General features: G+C 46.3%; 1 protein-coding gene across 1 annotated transcript; it reads right to left on the bottom strand.

Moving 5' to 3' along the window:
• Positions 1-1,848: 1,848 nt before the first annotated feature.
• Positions 1,849-16,921, bottom strand: GABRP (gamma-aminobutyric acid type A receptor subunit pi). Its single transcript, XM_049776071.1, has 9 exons — positions 16,869-16,921; positions 16,226-16,344; positions 13,960-14,027; positions 13,114-13,331; positions 12,584-12,666; positions 5,649-5,786; positions 5,151-5,303; positions 3,222-3,409; positions 1,849-2,151 (listed from the first exon to the last, which is right to left on the bottom strand). The coding sequence occupies exons 1-9, from the start codon at positions 16,919-16,921 to the stop codon at positions 1,849-1,851; spliced, it is 1,323 nt and encodes a 440-aa protein (XP_049632028.1).
• Between the last annotated feature and the right edge of the window lie 493 nt (positions 16,922-17,414).

The following is a 17,414-nucleotide window of genomic DNA, read 5'->3' as shown; positions in this document are numbered from 1 at the left end:
CCTCAAAGCTAGGTTAAACAAAAGAGGTATTCCATGAGCAGAAATGTGGACAGAGAAACCCCTTCAGGACAGAAGGGATTGAGACAAAAAGGGGAGGTTGGGATTCCACTAGAGAACTGTGGGCAGAGAGGTATCAGCATGGCATCATGAAGGGCAAGTGCTGGGTGGCTCAGGCGTAGGCCAGCAGAGCTCATTGATCCATTTATCTACCTTCAATCTCTTTTAATATCACCGTTCCCCTTAAAAACAGTCTGTTAACAGCTAGGTGATTAAACCCATATAAACTGGCTTGTGAGGATCATAATGGGAAAAAGAATAAGAATTGATAGTACAGGAGGTACAAGAAGTAACATGACCTTCCAAAGCAATGACATATTGCTAAAGAATGGGGATTGGTACTCAGTCTCTAGGAAAGGAACAGAGCATCAGGGGTGGCAGGATTTGATAAAGTTAATAGGCCTTAATCATTTTTGTGGCACAATTGCCAATTGTTCCTGTGGTTGGTAACTATCCTCATAGGAGAGGAACATTTAGTCTCTGGTGTCAGATGGGAGTAGGGGCTGGGAGAAGAGCACTCCTCCTGTAGCACACTCCATTGCTCCTTATGTTTCTGGTCCTTAGAGCTGGGGGAAAAGAAAGCCTCTTGGCAAGATTCTGGGATGTAAAATCACTCCACGTACCATATATCCAAACCCAGGTGAACAAGTCTGAATCAAGGTTACACACGAAATAATACAAACCTGGCTGAGGGTGAAACATATGTAGTCTGGAAGTTTTCTACTCGTATGGAGAGCAAGCTGCCTGATAGAACTGCTATTTTTATTGAATAGGACAGTGTAAGGACAGATAGCTCAGGCTATCCTGAGCCAGTCCCACCCAGGTTTTTAAGTAAGACAATCTTTGTTTTGAGGGTAATTCCAAGTTGTAAACAAACATACAAAGGAACCAGGGATGATCTTTATTTTAGGTAAAATAATGTGTAACATAATGGGGTCTGCTACTGGAAGCATTGGAAATGGACAGGCTTGAAGTTGCAAGTGGTGGTGACCAAGGTTTATGGGAAGCCTTGGAAAACTCCCCTGTCCCTTCCTGATGTGGGGAAAGGTCTTCGGCTTCCTTTGAGGTGGTGTGACCATGATAGTAAAGCAATAGGACATGTCCAGTGGAAGACCAAAAGTGCTTCTCACTTGGAAGACCCATAGCATCTTAGAAACAGGAGGTTGATATTTGAGATTATTCATTCATTCATTTTTATTTCATTTATATTTGATTCCTTGGTAGTTTGGACTGACTAGAATTTGGGGACAGTTCTGCTTCTATTTTGGTAGCACTAGTGCAGTGTTTTGGGACAGGCCTGCCTTTTGTTTATTTAGAAACTGTCACTCCCTAAATGGGCACCAGTGCACATTGGAAGTACTATGAAGAGCCATATGACTAAATAACATCATTCAGGCAGATGATCACATGTAGGATTCCTCCAGAAAGAAGTCCTGACACTTGAGGGCTGCTCAACAAATGTGGGCTTCTCTTTCTTAATGGAGGAAAAGCCAGGCCAAATTGCCACGAAGCAAGTAACTAACCATGAACTGGTTTGTAATCTCTGGTTCCACAGGGATATCTTTGGTAGAGACAAAAAGGAAGGGGCTGACTTTTCTGAGAAAGCTTTGATACTAAGGATGTCTAAACAGCTTTGTATATGGTCGAGTCCATCCTATGAGGAGAAACTTTCAACTGTCCTTTAGATCACTCAAAAGACCATCAGCCTTGATGCATACTTTTCTTAGGACACTAGGACAACAGTGTCTCAATCTGCTGAGGGGCTATGTACTCCCAACGCTCCATACCTTCTCAGAAATACATGTAGTAGGCCCAGTAAAATACATTGGTTAGCATGAACATCAAAGGAAACAATAGTTTGGAGTATCGGTCAACATTACTGGGATTTTGAATTGTGAAATAGTCCACAATCCTGCCCATTTTGTCCCGGAAGACAAATTTGAACTTGTCGCTGGTTTTCATCGTCAGGTCACTGTAGTCTATGTTATCCCCAGAAATCTCAATGTTGGCAAGGCTGATCTTCCGTTTGAAGCTGGAGATGGAGCTGTTGATGAAGTTAGTGATATTGACTTCCTCCACTTCCTTGGTCATGCCCTAGTTCACAGACAACATAGTTAGCCTTGAAGAAATAAATGATGTGTAGTTATTGACTTCCCCAAGTATCAGAAGCCTAAGTACTGCATAATTTAGGCCCCAATCTCAGTGTTAGAGGTTGAGGAATTGCATGACTAGGTTATATGAGTGTGGCCTTGGGCAGTTCAGAAACCAGTCCATGTTCCCATCTCCTGGGGCCAGTATAGGACTTCCAAGTACTTTTGGACTGCTTGGAGACATCAACCCAGTTCATTGACTTGACTAGTGGGAGAATAATTATTGATTGGTCTCAGTCAGCACAATCCATGCCAGTACTAAATGCTTAGAGCATAGCTGATTGTCCACCAGCAAGTGAGAAAAACAGAAGTGTCAGGTAGATTTGGTTCAAGTTCTAAGTCAATGCTATCCATTACTATCTGTGTCTTCTGGGATCACTCACTCACTCTTTACCTTAGAGTTCACAGCTAGACAAATGGAGGTAGGAACTGGGGAGGTAGAAAGCTCAAGAGCCATATGCAGAATCCTGGATTTGATCCTGAAACTGCATGCTGTGTGGTGTTAGAGATAGAACCTAGGTCATCCTTGTGCATGGCAAGTGCCCTCTCTGTCATACTCCAGCTCCAGCAGCCCTGTTATTATTTTGAAAGCTGGATCATTGTCCTATCTGCTCAACTAAATAAAGACAATTTTTAGCAGGAAACTGCTAGCCTAGACATTTGGATTTTTTCCACACACTTTCTACTGAGTCAATACTTGTATAATCTGGATGGCAAGAATGCCACAAAAAATTAAGTAGAAAAAACACATTCATCTGAAACTTGTCAACAGCTTGTTCATTTTGACCCCAGTTTTCTTGTCCTTGTGGTTGTGGTTTTATGTGGCAAACAAATGATAATGATTTCTGCTAGGTGTCACTGGGTCTTTTTGCAGTGACTTGTAGCTGCTCCCACCTGGAATGGAAAGCAAAGTGGATCTTGGGACAGGTGAGGATACGAGGGTTTAAGAACTATGTCCAGGGCACCATGCCAGAGCAGCAGGAGGCCCAAGGAGGAATGACCTCCTTCTCTTACCCTGTCCTTGGCTGCCATCTGCTGTGAGGAGCTGTAGTGGGCCACAGCATATTCCAGCAGGGCCCCAAACACAAAGCTGAAGCAGATCCCCAGGTACACATCAATGGCCTTTATGAAGCAGTTGGTGTTGGGGAGAGACGTGCGGGACCCGATCATCAATGTGGTCATGGAGAGCACCGTAGTCACACCTGGGGAAACAGGGACACTAGCTCCCCTCTCAGCTTCCTTCTCAGTGGTCAGCTGATAGAACTTCCCCTTTCTCTTTCCAATGGGCAGGCAGGGGCAGGGGAAAGTCAGGAAGTCAGGTTCATTCTGAAAGTCCCCAGGCCTTGGGGATAAGGCCAATTTTTGGAGAGGGGACCAAGGTGGTTTTCTAGGGCGACCACCACAGTGAACTGAGGGTGAAGAGTAAGAGGCAATAGGCCATCAGAAGTGTGCTTTGTGCTGCAAAACAGAAGCTTTAAAATGCAATACCATGAGGCCAGAGAGAATGCAGTGGGGAGAGCATTTGTTTTTCACATGGCCAAGCTGGGTTCAATCCCTGGCACCCCATATGGTTCCCTGAGCACTACAGAAGTTATCCTGAGTACAGAACCAAGAATAACCCCTGGTTTGGGGGTGTGGCCAAAAACCAAAAACCAAAACCAAAACTGAAAACCCAAAAAGCAAAGAAAGAGAAAAAACAATCAGTACCAGGCCCACAGAACACATGTCTTGCACGTGGTTGACCTGGATTTGATCTCTGCAACCCTGAACCCCACTAAGAGTGGTCACTGGTCTTAGAACCAGGAGAAAGCTCTGAGCACCACTGAGGTATGGCTCCAAAGATCCAACAAAATTCAGTACTTGTAGGGACCAGGGATGGAGCTCAAGCATAGAACATGCACTTTTACATGTGAGTTCAATCTCTGGCATTTTCTCCTCCAACACCTCATCCCTCCACCAAAAAGAAAAGTTCTTAAAAATGCACAGTTGGGGTGATAGTGCAGTGGGTAAGGTGTTTGCCTTGTATACAGCTGACCTAAGTGATACCTGGTATCTGGTCTGATGCCCTGAACCCACTAGGAGTGATTCCTGAGTAAAAAGCCAGAGTGCCTAACTGTGCAACCCTGTGCACAACTGGGTGTGGTTCTATTTTTGGGGGTGTGTTTTGAGCCACACCCAGTCATGCTCAGGGTTACTCCTGGATATGTGCTCAGAAATTGCTCCTGACTTGGGAGATCAAATGGGACGCAGGGTGGGTGGGGGGAATTGAACTGTGATCTGTCCTAGGCTAGTGCCAACAAGCTAGCACCTGCTCCTGCTATCTCTCTGGCCCTGTAGTGCCTTTTTTTTAAGCAGTAGGGCATTTGCCTTGTATGCAGCTGATCCAGGACAGAGGGTGGTTCAAATAGCATTCTATATGGTTCCTCGTGCCTGCCAGGAGTGATTTCTCAGCACAGAACCAGGAATAACCCCTGAGCACTGCTGGGAGTGACTCAAAAACAAAACAAAACAAATGAATAAAAGCACTACTGTGTAGGATAGATTGTGCAGGGGTGAAGGTGCTTGCCTTGCATGCTGCCAACTTTTGTTCAATCCCCTCTGTATCTGAGCTCTGAGCATTGCTGGGAGTAACCCCTGAACCCTGAACCAGGAGTAGCCCCTGAGTACCTAAGTATGGTCCAAACCCAAAACAGTAAATCAGTAAGTAAATATTCAGTAAGTAAATATTAACTAAATAAAAAGCACTCACTGCTTCTAAAATATCCATGCTGTCTCTCTCTATAAATGAATTTTAAGCCTGCTCCTGGGACGGCACTGTGTGTGTGTATGTGTGTGTGTGTGTGTGTGTGTGTGTGTGTGTGTGTGTGTGTTGGGGGGAAATCACAAGACTCTCTGACCCCACTCTCAGATAACCCCCCCTAGGGACCCATTGTATCTGGTTACCAATGCAGGTTCTTGCAGGGACAGACTCCAGGGAGATCCAGAATGAGATCCAGGATAAGACCACCAGGAAGGTGGAGGGCACATAGGTCTCCAGAATGAAGTAGAGGACGTTTCTCCGGAGCTCAAACTGCAGCACCAGGCGTGTGTAATTTCCTGAGTGGGAGATTGGGGTTGCCCACAGGGGAGACTCGTTGGGCTCTTTTCCCAGAACTTGATGAAGCAGGCACACTTGCCATGGTGCTGCTGTACAGGAGGGGACTGATAGGTGCACAGCTGCCTTCTCCTCTATTTCTACAGCATTGTAACTGCTAGTGAACACCCCCTGACAAGGCCACAAGCCTTTTGGATCCCATTTCCTGGGAGTGAGGCAGGTAGAAGAACTGGGGCTGAACCCTATTGCCCTCCCACCCCAAGAAGGAATTCTGGGGTCTCAAAAGGGAGAAGTGGAAAAGAGAGCATTTCTGTGCCTTGAGGACAGCATGGCCCTTCTCCTATTACCTGTCTCCTGCGGTGACATGGTGACCAAGGTGAAGTACCGCTGGACTGTGTATTGCGCAAGCCGCAGGTTCTCCAGGCCTCGAACTGAGTCATTGCCTCGCAGCCAGCTGAATTCCACATCATTGCCATCATAACCCCCTGGGAGACAGAGCCACATCCCAGTTAGCACACCAGGCTGACCTGGAGAAGGACCATCTATGGAGAACACTGAGAGCCTGGACTCCTTGGTGAGAGGGCCCAGTGTGGCCTGGACACAGCAAGACAAGCCACACTCAAGGTGCTGGCAGCTTGGTCTGTCAACTGAGACCCAGTTCTGTGCCTAGCCCACCCCATGTGGTGCTGTGGATGTTCCTTTACCAGCCACCTCCCTCATAAATGCACAACCTAAAGGCCTGATGGTATCCTCAGACAATAAGGATGGGCCTGCTTATATCATCAACAGTGATTTTAAGTGCAAACAGAGAGCCAGAGGCCTGCAGCCAGCTCTCTTTTCAATGTCCTCAATAGGCCACCATGCACTTGATCTCAGCAAGAAAGATTGCCAGCCGTCAAATATTTCTGGTAAATTGTCAGTCCATGCTGTTTTGAAGTCTCCCACAAACTTGAAAGATGACACTAGGACATGGCCCTTGGTTCTTCCTTAAATTTCCAAAAAGTAGGGTGAGTCTTTCAGGAGACGGCTACCTAAAATATGGAGTTTATATTTCCCCGAAACCATCATTATTTAAGAAATGGGGCATCAGGGGCTGGAGCCAAAGTAAAGTACGAAAGGCACCTGCCTTGCATATGTCCTACTCAGGATCAATTCTCAGCACTCCATATAGTCTCCTGAACCTATCATGAGTGATAACTGAGTGCAGAGCCAGGAGTAACTGTCAAGCACCATCTGGTGTGGCCCCCAAACAAAGCAAAACAGGAAGAAATGCATAATCCTAGAATTAAAGAACTGTAAGATTGGCCTAATTTTTTATGTAAAATTCCTCAATTTCAGAGAAGTTACCTAATTTTCTCATGGTAACAAAGCAAGAGAACCAGGCTTTGTTCCTGAGAAAAATGTGGCCCTATGCCCATGGATGAAGATGATTATAACAAGAACCTGTTGGTTTCATGTGTGCTTAAATGAGTGCTTCATAACACATTGAGGTCTTAATCTTCAAAATACATTCTCAAGAAGAGATAATTTTTTTTTTTTAGTTTTTGGGCCACACCTGGCGGTGCTCAGGGGTTACTCCTGGCTGTCTGCTCAGAAATAGCTCCTGGCAGGCACAGGGGACCATATGGGACACCGGGATTCGAACCAACCACCTTTGGTCCTGGATCGGCTGCTTGCAAGGCAAACACCACTGTGCTATCTCTCCGGGCTCAGAGAGAAATTCTTACTATGTTCATGAAATAATAGTCAATAATATGAGTCATTTGGGAAATGCAAATCATGACCACTAAGAAACCACTACCACCAAAAGAATCATTGTAGTTTAAAAAATAATTGAGCCTTTCCTCTAAAATCTGATACAAGACAAGGCTGCCCTCTCTCACCATTCTTATTCAATATAGTGTTGGAAGATCTTGCCATAGTGATTAGGCAAGATAAAGATATCAAGGGCATCCAGATAGGAAAGGAAGAAATCAAACTCCCTTTGTTTGCAGATGACATGATACTATATTTAGAAAACCCTAAAGACTCTACCAAAAAGCTTCTAGAAACAATAGATTCATATAGCAAAGTGGTAGGCTACAAAATTAACATGTAAAAATCAATGGCCTTCTTGTACACCAATAACAATAGAGAAAAATGGACATTAAAAAACAATCCCGGGGCCTGAGAGATAACATGGAGGTAAGATGTTTGCCTTGCATGCAGAAGGATGGTGATCCCCCAAACCTGCCAGGAGCTATTTCTTAGCATAGAGCCAGGGGTAACCCCTGAGTACAGTCAGGTGTGACACAAAAACAAACAAACAAAAAAATCCCATTCACATTAGTGTCACACAAACTTAAATACCTTGGAGTCAACTTAACTAAAGAGGTGAAGGATCTATACAAAAAAAAAACAAAAAACAAAACCCTGCTTCAAAAATAAAAGAGGACACATGAAAATGGAGACACATACCCTGCTCATGGATTGCTAGGATTAACATCATTAAAATGGCAACACTCCCCAAAGCATTGTACAGATTTAATCCAATCTTTCTAAAGATACCCATTATTTTCTTCAAAAAAGTGGAACAAACACTACTGAAATTCATTTGGAAAAATAAACACCCAAGAATACCTAGAGCAACCCTTGGGAAAAGGAATATGGGAGGCATCACTTTCCCCAACTTTAAATTGCATTACAATGTTATAGTCATGAAGACAGCATGGTATTGGAATAAAGACAGACTCTCAGATCAGTGGAATAGACTTGAGTATTCAGAGAATGTGCCCCGGATATACAATCAATTTTTGATAAGAGGCAAGAAATGCAAAATGGAGCAAGGAAAAATCTCTTCAACAAGTGGTGTTGGCACAACTGGTTGACCACTTGTAAAAAAGCAAACTCAGATCTCCATCTAACACTATGCACAAAGGTCAAATCCAAATGACTTAAAAACTTTGATATCAGACCAGAAACCATAATGTATATATAACACATATGTAAAACACTTCATGACATTGAGGCTAAAGGCATCTTCAAGGAGGAAACAGCACTCTCCAAACAAGTGGAAACAGAAATAAACCAATGAGACTATATTAAGCTGAGAAGCTTCTGCACCTCAAAGGAAATAGTGCCCAGGATACAAGAGCCTCCCAGTGAGTGGGAGAAACTATTCACCCAATACCCATTAGATAAGGAGATAATTTCAAAGATATACAAGGTACTGACAGAACTTAATAAGAAAAAAACACTTTCTCAAAGAACAAATACAAATGGCCAAAAGGCACATGAAAAAAATGCTCCACATCACTAATCATCAGGGAGATGCAAATCAAAACAACTATGAGGTACCATCTCATGCCACAGAGACTGGCACACATCACAAAAAATAGATCAGTGCTAGTGGGGATGTGGAGAGAAAGGAACTCTCCTTCACTACTTACTGGTGGGAATGCTGTCTTGTCTAGCCTTTATGAAAAACAATATGGAGATTCCTCAGAAAACTGGAAATTGAGCTTCCATATGATCCAGCTATACCACTCCTAGGGATATACCCTAGGAACACAAAAATACAATTCAAAAATCCCTTCCTCACACCTATATTCATTGCAGCACTATTTACAATAGCCAGACTCTGGAAACAATCAAGATGCCTTCAACAAATGAATGGCTAAAGAAACTGTGGAATATATACACAGTGGAATATTATGCAGCCGTCAGGAGAGATAAAATCATAAAATTTTCCTATACATGGAATCTATTATGCTGAGTGAAATAAGTCAGAAGGAGAGAGATAGACACAGAATAGTCTCACTCATCTATGATAATCTATGGATTATCATTATTATAATAATGCCCAGAGACAATAGAGATAAGGACTAGAAGGACTGGCTCACGATATGAAGCTTACCACAGAGTGTTGACTGCAGTTAGAAAAATAACTACACTGACAACTATGGTGACTATGTCAATTATGTCAATGAGTAAGAGAAATAGAATGCCTGTCTCAAATACAGGTGGGGAAGGGAGGAGGAAAATTGGGGACACTTGTGATGGGGATGTTGCACTGGTGAAGAGGGGTATTCTTTCTATGACTGAAACCCAACTACTATCATGTTTGTCATCAAGGTTCTTAAATAAAGATAATATTAAAAAAATAAGTAACAGCAGAAAATAGGCTGTGGATTTGGAGTTGAAAAACTAAATTCTTGAATTCCTAATAGTAAAAGCTTTGTAAATCTTAGTGTTTGCATTTAAAAAAAAATACAAATAGAAAGTTATAAATAGCAAGAATGTGGTTGAACAGGAACTTTGTGGTGAAAATCACATGCAATATAGCGTGATCACATGAAACAGTTTGACAATTTCTTGAAAACTAAACATGAAATCTGCATTTGACCTAAACTACTTGTAGACATCGGCCTAAGTGAAAACAAACCTTGTCCCCACAAATACTTGACAAATATTCATAGCAGTGATGCTGCAAAATGGTGGAAGCAAGCCAAAGGCACAACTTGTATTTTCTTATGTAGAATTAAGAGAGAATAAAGCCCAAAAAATGACCTGTTTTTCCAGGAGATAATATAGCAGATAGGGTGCTTGCCTTGCATTCAGTGGCTTGGGTTCCATCCCCAGCACCCAATATGGTCCTCCAAGGAGCGATCTCTGAGTGCAGAGTCAGGAGTTAAGCCCTGAGAACCATAATCGTGGCCCCCAAAGGACTGACACATACCAGCACACAGGAATCATAGCCTCTTTATGCTCAGGATAAGATGCCTCAGGTAAAATTGTTGAATATTGTCTCAGTCCCTTTATATGAAATAGCCAACCCAGGAATGGAAGACGGAGTACATTAGGTTGCCTGGGGATGATGAGTGGTGGCAGCTGAGAGCAGCAGTAAATGGGATGAGGGGGCCCATGGGTTATGACAATGTTTTGTTGCTATTCTGTATGGAACAGGTGCACAATGTGGCACATCATCCACTAATGCGTATGATTATGCATTTAAGAGAGTACATTTAGGGGGCTGGAGAGATAGCATGAAGATAAGGCATTCACCTTGCATGCAGAAGGTCGGTGGTTCGAATCCTGGCATCCCATATGGTCCTCTAAGCCTGCCAGGAGTGATTTCTGAGTATAGAGCCAGGAGAAACCCCTGAGCATTGCCAGGTGTGACGACCCCCCCCTCAAAAAAAAAAGTACTTTTATGGCTAGTAGCTGACCTCTGCATGTGTCTTTTGCAGATACTTACTGCTAGGGTCAGATATTATTTTCTCCACTGTGCTGATGAGGAAACTGAGGCCTAACAACTTTAGTTATGCACTCTGAGCCATCTGATAGTAATGGAGAGAGCCGCTGACTCTGGATCCTGTGATCTTAGACATAGAAACAAACATATTTTCGAATGTTGCAAGGATAGGTGCTGGGAAGGTCACTACATGTTGTACTTGCTTATGGTATCACCTGTCCTCCCTGGTTTCCAAACTCTCAGGGCAGAGACGGGAGCCACAAAGTCGTCTAAAAGGATTCCTAAGGGGAAATGGTCTGTGAGCTAAATTCCTTTGAATGCAATGAGGTCTTAGGCCAAAGACCCCCCACAGAGAGGGGAGTGTGTATACACACACACACACACACACACACACACACACACACACACACACACACACACACACACACACACACAGGCAGGTCATAAAGCCTCCATTTACTTATTTATTCTTTTGGTTTTGGGTCCATACCAGGCAATCCTCAAGGCTTTGTCTGATGTGCTTAGGGATCACTTCTGTCAGGGCTCAGGGGACCATGTGAGGTACTAGGGATTAAAGCCAGGACAGCTGAGTACACTCTCTGGCCCCAAAGCACCTACTTTCTGTTATTAACTGTTCACCTGGTGGCCTTGACCTGCTCTGACCTAGTAGAGGCCAGCCATCAGCAGATGGCATCATTCTTTTCTGGCAATGGTGGGCGAGCAGAGAAAAACCAAAATAACTGCTAATAAACATTCTCTGGAAGCTTTTTCTGCTCCCCAGAGGAGCCAGTCTGTGCACGTAGAGCACACAGGTTCCAGGAGATCCTGCCTAATGGGACTTGAGCTGAGCCCAGTGCACGCCAAAGCAATGACTTTTTTCATGCAGAACTACACACAGGTTCTCCTATAACCTCAGTGGCTGGATGACCTCACGAGGGTTCTGCATATGGTTAATCAATAAGTCAATGAATCAGTCTGTCTGGGTCTCTAATTTTATGGTCCTTCCTGATAAATGACAGTTGCCTGATAATAGTCACAGTGTTTGGATGGGGTGACTGTGTCCTCACAGTGGGTGAGAGGGGCCCACAGATCTCCAGTTCTTCCTCACTGCCTAAACTTTGAAGGCTTCTAAAGACACCTATCACTGGTATTAACTCCCTAGGCATCAGCTCTGCTGAGAGACTAAAGACAATCCAGGGACAAGCTTTTTCATGTGGCATCTTCGGAGAGGGCTGCTGTGACCTGGATAAACAGTCCCCCTGAGTATGAACATGAGAGCCAAAGATAAGAACGTCCATGGAATTGATAATGAGAGATGCTACAGAGCAATGGAGATGATGCCTCTGTGCCAGAGATCTGACAGGAACACAACAGCATAGAGTTCATCTCTGTTCCTACACTTAAGCAAGTGTCCAGCCTGAGATACTTGCTTCCAGGCAATTTTTAAGAGTAAAGAAAACTTGAACTATACTCAGAGGTACTGAGGGCTACTTCCTGGCTCTGTACTCAAGGCTCATTCCAGATAGCACATTATGTGGAGTCAGGGATTCAACCTGGGGTCAGCCGCATGTAAAGCAATTGAACACCTTAAGTGCTATTCTATTTTTCTGGACCTGCTGCTTTGAAATTGCCATACTAAATATATATGTACATACATATATACATATGTGTGTATGTATATATGTGTACACATTATACTAAGTTGTATATGTATATAGCATATATAAATAGATAGACATGTATGTTTTTCCTTTAGAGCATCAAAATAGTCCTTTGAAGAAGGCCAGTGTTGTGTTTCTGCTAACCCTGAGATCACTGTTTTTATTTTTGATTATGTGCCTTGGTAAGGTATCATTGGCCCCATTTCCCTTGCTGTCTTATCCACTGTGGAGGCTTTATTTGGTGCCCAGAGACAGCGATGTACCCCCAAAGATGCCATTCTGGTCAGCTTGTTTCTGAGCTGTGTCCAGGTCTCCTTGGAAAAAAGTCATCCATCCATATTGAGAAATCTGAGGGATCCTCTCTAGAGCCTGTGGCATGAATACTCACAGCTTTCCAGTTGTAACTTGCATGTCTGTGTGTCCATGGGGTACTTGGACAGATCCATGTTACATGCCACAGTCGTTGTGATTCTGGGAAAAGCAGGGCCAAGTGTTACAAACAGCTATCACCCTTCTTTATTTTTCATTTAAAAAATAGTTTCAGTTGAGACCCTATGGTTTGCAGTACTATTGATAATTGTTTTGCATACACATAATTCTAATACCACATCAATCCCCAAAGTCCCCAGTATCCTTGTCCTAGAACCCCATCTCCCCCACAACTTTCTCCCGGCTCAGCTGTGCAGCTCAGCTTTCCTGTTGAGTTGCTTTTGACCCTTTGCTCCTTTGCTATGTATCCTAAAATCCTACACGTGAGAGAAATTCCACATGCAGCTGGGCATCTCCTGAGAGTCCCCAGGATTCAAATTTTCTTTGCCTTTTGTCTCTCGTCTGCCTGTTTGTACCCTCGGACTGCCACACTGCAGATGTACGGTTGTGTGAGGGCAGGCAGAGCAGGGATAAGGCCATGGCCCATACCTGAGTGCATAGAGAACGGTGCCGTTGGCAAACAGGCGGATGAGCCTGTTGCCCACGGTTACCTCATGGAGGAACGAGGTCTTGGACTCCACAATATAAGTGTCGGGCACCCAGAGGAACTCCACCAGGCGTGCATCCAGAGTGAAGCTCTTGTTGCCCTCAAATACCAGCCGCTCATCTGTCCAGCGCTGTCTGAGGTATATTGTGGCTGTGTAGTCCTGGGGGTGGGGAGTGGGACTATTGAGGTGGACAAGGAGGCTCCTTTTCTCACCTTTTCTGTACACCCTCAGAGAAGATGGTTGGGAGCAGAGCTGGGTTAAATGGCAGCCAGTGGCCATAAAGGACAAAGCACCTTACTAAGAGCTCCTGGCACCCAAAGGGGTCCTCATCGGAGTCCGTTTGGAGTCCCGTGTCACACAAAAGCACAGGGTTCCCTCTTCCATGGGATCCCCACCATGCCATGGAAGGTTTTTGGGAGACAGGTGCCTGGCTAAGTGAGGTTCACTTGAAGGCGCACAGTGGCCCCTGTTCACTCCTGTGACAGGATGCCTTGGTGCCATGATGTCACTGGGCTTTCCTTAGCTTGTCTTCCCTCTCCCCTTGGATACCTTCTCCAGTTGCTCCCTGGCCAGGGTTCTCCTCTATGTCCTTTCTTCCCCCTTTGCACATTCCACAGGGCTGATTTAGGGGAAGGCCTACCCTCCTCCACTGACTTGCCTTTTGGGGTGGCCTCTGGCACCCCTTTTCCAAGAGAAGTGCCCTGAGTCTCTACTGGAGGCTCAAATTGCTTTCAGAAAGCCTGTCCCATCCAGCTCCAGGAGCGAGTGGCAGAAGGGCCATACTTACCATGTTGCTCTCTGAGATACTGGAAATGCTTGCAATGTCCAAGTTCAGAGCTACCCGCACAGCCTTCCCTGAGAAGGGCAAGAAAACCAGGGGACTTAGAGAACAATGTAAAAAAAGGCCTATTGGTACCCCTCATGGGCACTGGCCATTGGAAAAGCCAGAGGTGAGCATTCTCAGGATGCAGTGGGGTGGGGAATGTGTTTCTGTGTTGTTGGGGAAATGCATGTGAGCACCCACCAGAGGGAGGGAAGGAGGAAGGGGGAGGGAGACAGAGATAGACAGAGAGAGAGAGAGAGAGAGAGAGACAGAGAGAGACAGAGACAGAGAGACAGAGAGAGGCCAGTGTCGCAGTCCAGGAGCTTCTTGGGATCTGTGGCTGCTTATCTTGGGGTGCCACCTGTGCTGCTTGCTTGGGACTCACTGCTTAAGGATGTGCTGCAGACGCGGGCTCTGCTTGTTCATTCATTCCCAGCTCCATATATCATTGCAGACCACTCCAGGATTCTCTCACTCACCTCCTGCTGCCTTTCTGCTCATTACTGCCACAAACCCTTCCCTCTTCAGCATTGTCCCCAGACCACTTGGCCATCCACTCCCTTGCCCTTAGTTCTGGAGAATGAGGCCTCGAAGCACTATCTTCCAGGTCAGGTGAGGTGAAACTCATTGTATCCTGAGAAGCTTCAGATTTCTGATGTGTAGAGAGGGGGAGTGTGTGTGTGTGTGGGGGGGGGAGGGTTGACATTGTAGCTCCACCAGAAATAATAAAGGAAGTGGGAAGTGGGGATGGGCAGAGCTGTTTGATTCCCAGCACAGTTGCCTCATAGCTGTGTCTTGACCCCATTGCTAAGCCTCTCTGTGCATTGGTGTCTGGCAGGTGACACAGAGGGCTGTGTGATTCATTAAGGGCCAGGTGAGGGGCTTGTGAGTCCGGGATCTGTGGAAGGGGCTGAGCAGCAGCTCCTGGGAACGTGAGGGGAAAAAATAGAGTCCTAGCCCTGTGTCTTCTTTAGGGGATTCACCAGGTTTATGTTCTTTTATCGGGAACAACTAGTGAATTTGGGGTCACACATCGTAATGCCTCCAGCATCCGGCGCCCCACTGGCCTTCTTTTGAGAGACCGGTATCTCTTGTTCTCCTTTCCCCTTGTGTGATCAGAACAAGCTTGGCCACTAGAGGGCAGCTTCCACCCAGAAAGAGGCTGGAGTTACTCTGTCTTCTGTTGGCCAATAGGCCACCAGCTCTGTCCCTGAAAAGTTCAGGGGGGGGGCAGGGGGCGGACATTGCAGGCACAAAGGCCTCCCTGACAAGATTAGCCCCACATGTCAGTTCTTGCTGGGAGCAAAATCTCCAAATGACACAACTTTGAACAATCTCAAGTCCTGATCCTCACATCCCAGGTCACCACCAGGTCCCCCTTCTCCAGGTGGGCTCTCTAGGTGGGATTGCTCCCCTGCCACGCTCCTGTGCCTCACGAGGCCCCAGCACCTCCACCCAGCACTGAGTCTGAGGACCTGGCAAAGGCAGTGACTCTGGGCACTGCTGTTGTATGCAGGCAGGCTTGGACACTGAAGGAAAAGGGAGGGAGGGCCAAGAGCAATTCTGGGGGACTAAGACGAGGGTGCCTTGGCTCTAAGACAGGGAGGGATGCATAGGTAGGAGAAGTTGATCTCCAGATAAACAGAGTCCTGGATGGTAAGGGTCACGGGGAGGCTGGGAGGAAGGGTCTGGAGCACCATGGCCAAGAAATGGGGTGGAGGCTGCAGGTATTCTGAGCAGACATGGATCTCCAGGCAGTGGGATGCCGACAAAGGCCAACAGGAGAGGGATTCCGAGATGAGCACATAAGAGGGTGGGAGTGCAGTGTGTATTTGGGCTCTCAGGTTCTGTTATTAGGACATCTAGAACTCCACAGTGCTGTAAGGGTATGGTGGAGATTGGGGTTGTTGACCCCAGGGGCAAAAGCTACAGTTAATACTCCAGCCTTCTACCTGGATGAGGTCCCCTAAAAATAGTGCTATCTGTGAACCCCGTTTCCGTGGTCTGCCCACCCCACCTGTTCAGCTGGGTACTTGTCCCACTTCTGGGGTGATACTTCTCCAGTATGTGTGTATTTGGGGGGAACCCTCCTCACCCTATCCTGCTGCCCCTGACATGCTCTAAGTTGGAAATCAAGTAGCCTTAGGTTTCTCAAAATCCATCCACCCTCCTCCACGCCTCCCCCTTCATATTGTCTCTGGCCCTGCAAACCCAAAAAAGGGTGACCTACCGCCAAAGTTGGGTCTGAGAAACTTGTTGTAACCTGCAGTGAGGTTCTCGAAGCCCGGCAGGGAGAGCTTGTCCCGTCTGCTGGCCTCACTGCTAAGCTGACCGCCCAGGGCACACATCCTGGAAAAGGAGCAGGGGGGTTTGGGAGCACATTCTGGCCTTGGGCTCCCACACACTGTGCTTCCAAGGGCATATCCTGGCCCCACACCCACATGAGTTTCCAGGGGTATACCCTGGCCCTGCACTCCCCACCACACACATGATGTTTCTAGAGGTGCATCACACCTGGAGAAGAGCACATAAGAGGGTGGGAGTGCAGAGTGCATTTGGGCTCTCAGGTTCTGTTATTAGGACATCTAGAACTCCACAGTGGATCCTGGGTGTGTAACCCAGCAAGCCCCCCCACCCCCACTCAAGATGCCTCATACCTATTGCCCAGAGTCACATCTGCCCTGCCCTGTGCTACTTTACTGCCACAGGTTCCAGTATAGGATACTCTGGTCATCAGGGAACCTCTAAGCTTCTCCCCCAAACATCCTGAACCACTGGAGATGCCTAATGGAGACAGTACCATAGATAGAACTACCAGGCTTGGGTCTCACAGTGTGCTGCTCTCCCATCCGTGGGTGTGCCCATGTCCTCACCTGGCAATGAAGAGACTGAGGCACAGAAGTGAACAGTGGAGAGTGGTCTCCATGCTGAGGAATGGCAGAGGAACTGAGTGAGCCAGAAGTCCCTGCAGGGCAGAGGAGGTGCTGAGGCTGGTTCTGGGGTGGAGGGAGATGGGGATGCCGCATCAGCCCCATGTGTGCTGACCCTACCTTTCACTCCAGCTCCTGCTCTCACAGGTCACCAAGGGGACTTGCCTTTGAAACCATCACATCCAACTGATTTAATTTCTCTCTTCTTTGAATCCTGAACAGTGCTCCGGAGGCTCTGGGCTCTCCCCAGGGACCCACAGCCAAGAGGGCCATTGTTTCAGGTCCACACAGGCTGGAGAATGTGGTGCTGCTCAGGTCCTGTGCTCCCCGGGATTATTCTGATTGCCATGGTGGTATGAGGGGTCTCTTAAGACCACATCCACAGAGATTGGGGAACCGCTGAGCACAAGGCATACACCTAACCCCTGCACTATTCCTGCAGTCCCAGAATCACATTTTGCACTGAGTTTCACGGGCAGCTCTTAAAGC

This window comes from Suncus etruscus, chromosome 6 (genome assembly GCF_024139225.1).
Source record: "Suncus etruscus isolate mSunEtr1 chromosome 6, mSunEtr1.pri.cur, whole genome shotgun sequence".
Classification (NCBI taxonomy): domain Eukaryota; kingdom Metazoa; phylum Chordata; class Mammalia; order Eulipotyphla; family Soricidae; genus Suncus; species Suncus etruscus.
This window is presented reverse-complemented; position numbering and strand designations above follow the sequence as displayed.